This window comes from Talpa europaea, assembly GCF_964194135.1.
Source record: "Talpa europaea genome assembly, chromosome: 12".
Classification (NCBI taxonomy): Eukaryota; Metazoa; Chordata; class Mammalia; order Eulipotyphla; family Talpidae; genus Talpa; species Talpa europaea.
Window position 1 is genome coordinate 6,250,038 of NC_140079.1, and position 10,826 is coordinate 6,260,863.

The 10,826-nt window shown below is 60.5% G+C and overlaps 1 protein-coding gene across 1 annotated transcript; it reads left to right on the forward strand.

Annotated features, from left to right (window-relative positions):
• Positions 1-869: 869 nt before the first annotated feature.
• Positions 870-10,398, forward strand: RAB11B (RAB11B, member RAS oncogene family; the record flags this gene model as incomplete). Its single annotated transcript, XM_084250432.1, has 5 exons — positions 870-909; positions 8,387-8,582; positions 9,106-9,299; positions 9,609-9,689; positions 10,253-10,398. The coding sequence occupies 5 exons, from the start codon at positions 870-872 to the stop codon at positions 10,396-10,398; spliced, it is 657 nt and encodes a 218-aa protein (XP_084106558.1).
• Positions 10,399-10,826: the final 428 nt, after the last annotated feature.

Here is a 10,826-nt window from a genome sequence, read left to right on the forward strand (position 1 = left end):
AAACACAATAAGTTATAAATCCAATAGGTGAGCGCTGCGAACAGACAGGGGAGATTTTGTTGGAGAGAGACGGAGGCCCAGGGCTTCGGCCAGGCCGTTATGCTGGCTGGGGATGTACAAATATTTGTTAAACACAGACTGAATGTCAGAAGGCGGGCGGTGGATTTATTATGCACGTGGGGAATGAATGCTCTGGCTAGCCTCTACAGGAGCCATGGCCGAGCTGCTTTCCTGTCACACGGGGCGGGAAACTGAGGCCAAGGGGTGCCCGAGGGAGTCACGGGGCAAGTTCAGAAGCCACAACCGAGAGACAGGTAATCTCTGGGCAGAGAGGCCCGGCCGGAGGCCGCTCTACCCGCCCCGCCGCCCCCCAACCCCACAAAAGTCACGTAAGGGTGGATGGGCAAGCAGCGCGCGTTGACCTATGACATCATCAGGACGTTGAACAGCGTAGCATCACCTGGACGTAGTCCTAAGTCTCTTCCCGGACAGGTCCTCCGATCGTCGGCTAGAGTTTGAATCCCGCCTCTCATTGGCTACTCGCGCCATCAATCCCTTTCATTCCGCCAGTCTGTCGCTTCGTCTTCCTGAGTCCGCCTCTGATTGGCTGGCTCGTCTGTCACATCAGAAAGGTCCGCATTCCTTCCGCCTTTCTCCAGGAGCTCGAGGGCCAGGAGGGTGGATCCCAGGAGGCGCCCACCCCGGGGCCTCAGCTTCCGCCTTTGATTGGCTCCTCTGAGTGCCGGTCTCTACGCCACCCGCCGTTGATTGGTCCTCTGGCCGCCGCTCTGCGCGGCGCCGGCTCCGCCCCCGTCGGGTGTTTGTGGTGGGGCTGCGGAGTCGCCGATCCCGCCGGAAGCGCCAGGACAATGGGGACCCGGGACGACGAGTACGACTACCTATTCAAAGGTGAGGCCTGTGGGCGTGGGCGGGCGGGGGCGCAGCTACGAGGCGCCCCGCAGTGTGGCCGAGGCCCCGGCCCGGCCGCTGGGCCCAGCGGGAGGCCGGGCTTGGGCCCCGGAGCGCCAGGCGGCCGGGAAGGCTGGGGCAGGCCGGGCTCCGTCGGCCCCAGGCCGGAGCGTGCGGCCGTGAGGCGCGGGCGGCCCGGACGGAGCTAGAGGCCCGGGACGAGTCGGGGCGGGGCGGGGGCCGAGGGAAGGCGGGGCCTGAGCGGTGGGAGAGGCCGTTAGGGGCGGGGCCTCGGGGGGCGGGGCCCCTTGTATTTGGCGGGCCGGATTGCGTGGAACGCTCCGTTGGTGTGGGGGCGAGGCCGTTAGGGGCGGGGCTAGGGCCTGGTGGGCGTGGCCGAGGTGTGGGCTGGGCGAATGGGGACAGTGCTTTACGAGGTGGGCGGGGCCGTGGCTGATTGGTGGCCGCGCGTCTGGGGCGGAGTCGTGCAGGGGTCGTGGGGGGCGGGGGGAACCCGGGATCGGCGTGTGCTGCAAAAGTTGGGGGAGTGGAGGGGAAGCGCGTAATGGGGGACCGTGGATTGGCGTGCAGAGCAGAAGTTGGGGCAGGGGAGGGGCACCTGGGGGCGGGGCACTGAGTATGCTGGGCTCAGGCTGGGGGTTACTAGCAGCATTGTTGGGGTATCTGCGCGTTCCTGAGCACAGCACGCGCGAGCTCGCTGCGGCCTCGCCAGTCCTTGTTGGGTCGGTATTACCCGTCGTGTCTTCATAGACCTGGAAACTAAGGCCCAGAGAGGCAGGGACACAGTTACTAAGTGTTGGAGCCGTGTTTGCACCCAGGCCAGGGGGCTTAAGGAGTGTATCTGGGGGAGCTTGAGGCCAGGGCTTGCTTGTCAGACCACCTTCCCTACACGTGCCCTGGCGGGCCTGGGCCTCTGCAGCCTGCTGGAGGAACAGCATCAGGGAAGGGCTAGGCAGCCAGGCAGCCATTGCATGCCTGGGGCCACCGGGGAGGCTCCTAATCCTGACCCTTAAGCTGGAAACACTCCCTCCAGGCGGAGGGAGTTCTGGGACAGTTAAGGGTTCGCTGGCTTACAGTGCCTTCCGTGCCAAGCTGGGCTTTGTCCAGGTTCTTTGCTGTCCATGCCGGCCTCTTGGCTGACAGTGGCTGCCCTTGAGAGCTAACCCCTGAGCCCACATGGGACATGTTTGCCCTGTTGCCAGCTGTGTGAGGGTCTCCCTCCCATTTCAGGCTTTGGCTTCATCCCTTCATTGGGGAAGCCAGCAATCCCTGGGAGTGTGTTCAGTGTCTGGAGCTGTCCTTGCCTGGCATGTATCATCCAGCAGCTTGGGACCAGGGACCTAGGGACCTATGGAGTACCCCCTACCTGGCATATCCTCGTGGCGAAAGGCTTCCAGGCAGAGGGAGGGCCCATGCAAAGGCCAGGGTTTGTTGCTCAGCACTGTGGGCTTTGGGAGCTGCATGTAGGCTGGTATGTTGCTGCCAGGTGAGGCTGTGTGGTCGATGGGCATCAGGCCCACGGTCTTGGTGCCAGCTGGGCCTTGGGGTCTCACCGTAAAGGCAGAGGAAGCTTCGGAAGCTGCTGACAGGTGGACTGGCCTCCATTCCTGTTGCCGCTGGTGCCTGTCTTACTCAGCCTGTGGTGCCCGCTGTTCCTGGGCAGCGCTGCCAGGGCAGGGATGTGCCCCCGCCCCATCCTCCACCTCCGAGTTTCTGTGGTCATTCCCCGTTTGTTATTTTCAACCATTTGATGTTATAAATAACTCAGCTCCAGGGTTTACACAAGTCATATTGTTGCCCTTTGGGTTATTTCCTTGAAGTTATTCCCAGAAGTACAGTTACTGGGTCAGGAGCAATGGAGCAGCTGTGAGCTTCCTAGGATTCATCTCCAGAGTCTGCTTTCTGGAAGCATCGAGCAGGCTTCTGCAGCAACTGGCATTGGGGGATTATTGGTTACCCCACTACCCTCCCCCACAAACCCCTTTTTCTGGGTTAATCAGGTAATCTGCTGACCTCAAGCTGATTGGTAGTGAAAGTCTAACCCACAAGGTCAGCATGTCTTGAACTTGGTGATCCCAGGTCTCAGCTTACACACCTGTGGACGTCTTCCCTCCCCCTTATTTTTTAAGAAAAGATTTATTTATTTATATTATTATATTATATAATATATTATTTTATATTATATTATATTTTATATTATATTATATAATATTTATATTTAAATATTATTATTATTTATACAAGCACTGGGTACAGTCAGAAGTGCGGGAGGGTGAGAGAATTCACCAGAGCCAGAGCGGGGAACAGAACAGGCAGACTGACAAAATACACTGCTGAGGGGAGCAGCGAGCGCGGCAGGAGAGGTCTGTGCGCCATGTGGGACCCTCGCCGGCAGCCGGGGATCGAACCGGCGCTGCAAAGGCTGCGGGCAGCTTCTCAGCCCAGTGCTCAACCGCTGCGCCACCAGGGAGGCCCCCTGGCCCCTTGTTTTTAATACTTGTTTTTAAATCCACTTAACTAGGAAACAGAAACCTACCTGGGAAGGAAGGAAGGAAGGAAGCCAGCAGACACGCAAGCATGTTACTTACTATAAATACCATGGGTAACAGTATCTTGACTGCGCCACACCCTGTGCTGGAGACCCTGTGGCCTGCAGAGGGTCAGCCTGGCATCACAGAGGTGACCAAGGCACGACTATGCCAACTTTTCTCACCATGCAACACCCAACCCTGGTTCTGCCACCTGGTGGGGGGTCCTTCACACGTGGTCCTTCCCTTCCCCAATCCCCGGGCCCAGCCTCCCCCAGACTCTGGTCACTGTCCCCTGGACCTGCCCTGGGCACAGAGAGGCCACACCTTTCACTTGGGACCCTGGGGCCTGCTGTCCAGTCTTCCCACCACTGCTTTGTTTTTTTTGGCATCACACTTGGCTCCCCCAGCCTCTATAGCCAAGGCCAGCAGATCCCCCTGGTGTTTTCCCCAGTGCTGTTTATTTCCCTCCTTGCACACGCTCCCCTCCCCCGGGAGGGAGGCTGTTTATCTGCTCCTAATTATAGAGTCTTACATTTATCCTGCTAACACTTCATCTTATCAGTCATGTCTGTTTACCAACCTGCCCATCGATTCCTGGGGGCACCGGACCTTTCCCCTGATAATGACCGGACTGTGGGTTCCACAGTGACTGCAGCTGTGTCCCCAAGGGTCATGGGCCTTATGGAGGGCCATTTGCCTGGCCCTCTAGAACTTGTTTCATGTGGGAAACTGCGCAGTGGCAGAGGGCCCTGTTCCCCGGCCTGTGCTACCCCTGCCCCATTTAGGAGTATGTCTGGGAATGGGGGTGAGGAGACAGTGGTTCCTGGCTCCCAGGGAACAGCAGCCCAGGGTACAGGCCCCTCTGCTGGCTGCTCCTGGGGCAGCTTCCATTCATTCTAGCCTGGACAGGCCCCTCCGCCCCCCGGGCCTGGTCCAGGACCCATCACACCAATTTCCTCCTTTGTGCTTGGGGTCCCGCCTCTCACCTGGCTTTGGGCCCCTCTCTGCCCTCTGGTCCCTAGGGAATAGGTCTAGCAAGCTTGTCCCCCAGGGCTGGTCCCCCAGGGCTGGCCAGAGCTGGCTTCCTGAGGGAAGGGAGCCAGACCCCCCGAACGGTCCCCGAACGGTCACTTAGTCCATGTGAGTGTCAGAGTGTGGACTCCAGGGCCACCACACAGTCACGCTGTAGATCAGAGAACCCAAGACTTTTAAGAGGTGCCAGCTCTTTGTTTTTGCCAACTAGGCTTGCCTGTTCTGCCAGCCAAGTAGCATGTCCTGGGCAGCCATTTCCCGGGCAGTGGTGGCACCAACTTCTGTGGAAATGCTGGGGCCCATGTCCTCAAGGGCCCTTTATTTCCCCAAGACAACAGGTCACTTGTGCCGTCCACAAAGCCGTTCTCATTCCCAGCCCGCCCTGGCCAGCCTAGCTGCTACCCTGCCGCTTACCTCTGCATCGGGCACCATGTGCCCGAACCTGCTCGGACAGCCCGGCCTTCCCGACAGTCATTTGGACAGTGGCTGGTGGCCTTCGCCCTGCTCTGGTCTCTGTTGTTACTACTCGGTGACCTTGGGCTAGGGATTTGGAACTAGGGACTCTGGGCTTTGTCCCCAGCTGAACAATGGAGGTGGTAATGTGAGCATTTGTCCCTGGGGTGATCCTGAGAACTTACTCAGCAGAGACTTCATGGCTGGGCCCAGCAGAGGGCTGAGGAGAGTGTTAGCTAGACCAGGGCAGAGCCTGGAACCAGTGGGGCTAAGGGCCCCTGAGCCTTGCAGCTGAGACGAGGCTGGGAAGGAAAGAAAGGGGTAGCAGGAACAGGGCAGGGCCGGAAGGCGATCCTCTTTATTTCCTCTTCGGTTCCTGAGCTTGTGCGAATTGTAAGCAAATCACTCCAGCCTGGGGCTGCCGTGGAAAGGGGTGCTGTGGTTGTGGGCCCCACAGTCAGTCCCCGTGGCCCAGGAGCTGACTAGTGGCCCTGCCGACACGGCTGGAAGTCCTTTGCCCTGGGCTGCAGGCCCATGTCCGTCTTCCTCTCTGCACCTTGCTCCAAAGTTACCTTGGCAGTCTTAGGTTAGGCACGAGAGGACACTCGGCCTGTTATCATGAACCTGGGGGGCCAGGCCAGTGGTCGTCTAGAGGGAGAGGAGAGGCCTGAACTGAAGTTTGAAGGGTGAACAGGAGTTCGCCAGCCTCCCTAGGGGTTAGGATGTCCCAGGTAGTGGGAGAGGAGGAGGCTGAACCAAGACCCCTGGGCTCAGCGTGGGACCCAGCTCAAGTCTGCCGGAGCCACCTCCCAGCCAGGCGGCCCAGGGAGTCACTGCTTGGTGAGCGTGGTTGGGAGGTGGGAGCCAGCCTGCAGACACGCCAGGCCTCAGAGCCCTCTTCTGCTCTGTCCCACTCACCTGGTGCCTTGGGCTCACGTTTCTCTTGTCTGGGCCTCAGTTTCCTCATCTGTAACATGGGTAGAGTCAAGCCTTGTGAAGTCATGTGTGTTCAAGTGTTCCCAGCACACGCTTACCAGATCTTCTTATCACTCTTGGTTCTAAAACAGCCAGGCCAGAGGTGGTGCTGGGAGGTGGGGGCTGCTTGTCGACGCCCTCCTCACCTGCTGCTGGTGTGGGGACAGCTGGGCCTGGGCGGCCTTGCCAGTTGCTTTGGCTTTGTTTGTCAACAGATTTTATTTATTTATACAAGAGCTGGGGTACAGGCCAGAGGCGCAGGAGGGTGAGAGGATTCACCAGAGACAGAGCAGGGAACAGACCAGGCAGACTGACTGAAATACACTGCTGGGGGAGCAGTGGGGAGACAGGAGAGGTCTGCTGCGCCATGTGGGACTCTCCCTGGCCAGCCGGGAATCGAACCCGCGCTGCAAAGGCTGCGGACAACTTCACAGCGCTGTGCTCAACCCGCTGCGCCACTGGGTAGGCCCAACAGGTCTTGATCTTGATGGGTGTTTTGTGCTAGGGACATGCCAGGTCAGGGAACAGCATGTCTGAGATGCCACCCTCAAGGCAGCCTGGCAGAAAACAAATAAGCGAAGGGTGGTGAGTGTGAAGGGTTGGTGAGCACTCTAGAGGGAAGGCAGGGAGGGGGTGGGAAGCGTTGAGGGAGTGGGGCTTAAGGGGGTAACAGGGCAGACCTTGATCAAGTGCCCCTGGAGGAAGCACCGGCAGGAGATGAGAGTGAGCCTGCGCATGTCCCTGCAACTTCAAGTCCCACGGAGGCGGCCTGCCAAGAGGAGAGGGGGAGAAGGCGAGGCAAGGGAGGTGACCGGGCAGGTTGAGCTGGGCCTTACCGGCCTCAGGGAGGACTTGGCTTTTTCCTGAGGGATGTGGGAGCCCGGGAGGAGGGGGGCAGAGGAGGGGAGCAGAGGAGGGGTAGGACCTGACTCAGGTGCTCACAGGTGCCCTCTGGCTGCCAGGAGGGGAACAGCCTGTTGGATGGGGAGGAGGGTAACTCAGGGACACCAGGGAGGAAGCTGGCACAGCCACCCAGGGAGAGATGGCTGCAGCCTGGGCTGGGCCCGGAGCAGCACAGGTGGTAAGAAGTGGCAGGAAGGGTGGCGCGCACCCACCCCCTCCCTGCCTTCCCTCTTCACAAGGAGAAACTTCATCGGGGCCATGGGTGACCAGGGCTGCAGGCTCCAGGCAGGCCCACTCAGGCGCCAGGAGCCTGGGCACGCCTACTGCTGGCGCATGTGGTGTCCTGCTGAGGCATCTGGTCAGGTGGCTGTGTGTTATTTCATCTGTGCCGCGCGCACACCCACATGTACACACCCACGTGCACATTCACAGACATGTCTCCATGTGTCCTGGGTCTGGGGACAGCCTGCCTGAGCCCAGGCCCCTCCTGAACCATCTCACATCCTCTTACCCCAGAGTCTGGGCCCCTAGAGCCAGGGCTCCAGTGAGGGGGGCGGGGCAGGAAACTGGATAAAGGGAAGGACCCACCTGCTCTCCTCTGGGGGGGCCCTTGTCTTGATCTGGCCCTGGGGGTGCTGGCGATGGGGGAGGGGGTGGCAGGCGTAGTCCCTTCCTGCTCTCATCCAGAGAGCACATTCCTGTTCTTTTTTTTTTTTTTTAAAGATTTATTTATTTCTACAAGAGCTGGGGTGCAGGCCAGATGCATGGGAGGGTGAGAGGACTCACCAGAGACAGAGCGGGGAACAGAACAGGCAGACTGACGAAATACACTGCTGAGGGGAGCAGTGAGTGAGACAGGAGAGGTCTGCTTCGCCGTGTGGGATTCTCGCCAGCCAACAAGGATCGAGCCTGCACTGCAGAGGCCGCGGACAGCTTCACAGTGCGGCGCTCAACTGCCTGCGCCACCAGGGAGGCCTCCCATTCCTGTTCTTTACTAGGTGGCAGACTGCTGGGACTGAAGCGGGTTTGCTTACGACAGCGTTCCGGGGAGCAGCTGGGGGGCAGGGGGTGAGCACTGGAGATAGACCCTTGTGAGTAAGAGGGTGGAGCAGTAGAAACGGGAACCCATGCTAAGGTGCGCTGAGTGCAGGCTGGGCCCTCATCTGCCCCGGATGCGGCTCCTCCTTAATGTCTTCTTCACTCACGTGGAACAGGCAGCCCAGCAAGGTGAAGTGACCTGCCCAAGGTTGCCCAATGCCTGAGAACCAGGTGAACAGGGGGCCGGCCTGCTGGGTCCTGTGCCCCGTGCCCCAGCTGCAAAGCCCTGCTCTGAAGGCCCAGAGGCCGGCGGGACGGTGGTGCAGCACAGCGGTTCTTTCCATCCTCCTCTGCGGCAGCGTGGGGCCTCAGGCAGCTTCACGCCACCTGCCTGCGGTACTCACGTTTGCACAGTGCTTGAGAGGCGGCTGGAAGATTCCATGGGCAGACGTGGGGTCTTGCTTCGGGGTTCTGCCCCACTCTGGCCTATGGATCCTCACCGATACCCCTTCCTGCCCCCAAAGTGGTGCTCATCGGGGACTCGGGCGTGGGGAAGAGCAACCTGCTGTCCCGCTTCACCCGCAACGAGTTCAACCTGGAGAGCAAGAGCACCATTGGCGTGGAGTTCGCCACCCGCAGCATCCAGGTGGACGGCAAGACCATCAAAGCACAGATCTGGGACACCGCAGGCCAGGAGCGCTACCGCGCCATCACCTCTGCGTGAGTGGGCCGCGGGGGCTGGGGGCGTGAGGCTGGTGGGTCCAGAGGATAAGTAGGAGCTCAGCAGGGGAAGTGGGCGCGCACTCCCAGGGGGGGAGCACGGCTGTTCTCTTGGGCACCTCTGCAGGGAGCCTGGAGTGAGCTGCTGGTGTGTGACCCTCAGGTGCTGTTGGCCACGCTGTGACCAGTGTGGGCATGGACCATGGCCCCTTTGAGCCCCGAGTCCTCCCTGAGGCACTTTGGTCCCCGTGAGTGCTGGTTTCACGGCAAGGACTGTCACCCCAGGCCTGACGTGGGTCACTCCACTCTGCCTACTCCCAGCCCCGCTGTCCCCTCAGTTCCCCTCCCTTTTTAGCCCCCTGTAGAGCTGAGCTCAACCTGGGGAGCAGCGTCCAGACATCAGGACACACCCTGCTCCCTCAGCACCAGGATGGGCCTGGGAATGGATTGGGGAGCGGCTCTGCCACAGAACCCAGAAGGCCCCGTGCGTGCTGATGTGGCTCTTGCCCGCCTGTGTCCACAGGTACTACCGCGGCGCTGTGGGCGCACTGCTGGTATATGACATCGCCAAGCACCTGACGTATGAGAACGTGGAACGCTGGCTGAAGGAGCTGCGGGACCACGCTGACAGCAACATCGTCATCATGCTGGTGGGCAACAAGAGCGACCTGCGCCACCTGCGGGCTGTGCCCACCGACGAGGCCCGAGCCTTTGCAGGTGAGCAGTGCTGGGCTGGAGGAAGCGGGCAGGGGATTGCCAGACCCAGGCTGTGACCCCAGGGCCCGCATTCCTGAGAGTGGACCAACTGAGGTGTCAGAGAAGCATCTGGAAGACAGGTAGCCCCACCCCCCAATTCCCTCTCATCTTTTGTGACTGTACCAAGGTCACAGCACCAACTCTGGCCCCTTGAGGAGTGGGCATCCCGGTCCCAACCCTTTGACTCCAGCCCGGTGAGCAGGCAGACAGGTTCTCTGAGAGGGTACAGGGAAACCCTCCTGCTTACCTGGCAATGTCTTTCTGTTCCAGAGAAGAACAACTTGTCCTTCATTGAGACCTCAGCCTTGGATTCCACCAATGTAGAGGAAGCTTTCAAGAACATCCTTACAGGTGGTTATAGGGCCTCTCTGGGGCCATGGTAACCCCAGCAGGCCTGCTGAAGGGGGGTTTAGGAACAGGGACAGATGTAGCGTGATCATGGGGTCGGGCTAGATCCTGCCCCTGCTGGCATTCGGCCCCCAGCTCCTGTAAGTGGACCTTGCTGTGACGCCACGCGCCCCCCCCCCCCCAGAACAGTCTGCATCAGGGGGAAGGCAGGTCTCGGGCCCAGAGCTGCTAGACCTTCTGGAGTTTGCTCCTGAAGGAGGAGAGTTTCTGATTGTGGAGCTAGGAGAACTGAAACAGAGGGCACATCGCCAGAGCGGGGCCTGCCCTTGCTGAGTTCACAGCCAGCGTTGAGCTAGTGGGCGGGAAGCTCCAGGAGCTCAGCCCCTGCCAGGGCTTCCCCAGCATGATGGGGGGTTGCAGGGCACGGTGGGGCCTTTGCCAGGGGCTCTGGCATGGCGGGCACTTGCAGAAGTGGTGACATGGTGATGTTCAGGTAGAGCCTGCAAGGCCGAGGCCTCCGAGGGCAGGGGCACGCTGTGCACTCACCCCACACCCCCCTCTGGCAGAGATCTACCGCATCGTGTCACAGAAGCAGATCGCAGACCGTGCAGCCCATGACGAATCGCCCGGCAACAACGTGGTGGATATCAGCGTGCCGCCCACCACCGACGGACAGAAGCCCAACAAGCTGCAGTGCTGCCAGAACCTGTGACTGCCGCACACAGCCGAGTGTGCGCGCAAGCCCCTGTCCGCAGCCCGCCCCTCACCGCACTGTCCTCCCCGCCCCCCCTCTCTGTCCCTCTGACTGGCTCCCGCCTGCCATTGAACTCTGCGCAGCCAGGCCGGGGTCCCAGAAGAACAGGAGTCGAGTGGCACTTCCAGTCTCGCCCAAGGAGAGCTAGAAGGCCTGGCTGCTGCACCTGCTCTTCTTGGGTCCCAGTGGGCATATCAGCAGGGCAGGGAGGGTGGCAGGATGGACAGGGCCGACCAGAAGCAAGGAGTCGGGCACACCGAGCAGGCTCCTCCAGCTTCCCACGGCAGACTCCAGGGAGTGATTGCCTCTCTCCCTCTCTGGCCAGTTGGCCCAGCTGGCCCCCAGCCCCCACCCAGAACCCTCCTCCAGGCTGAAGCCCGAAGAGC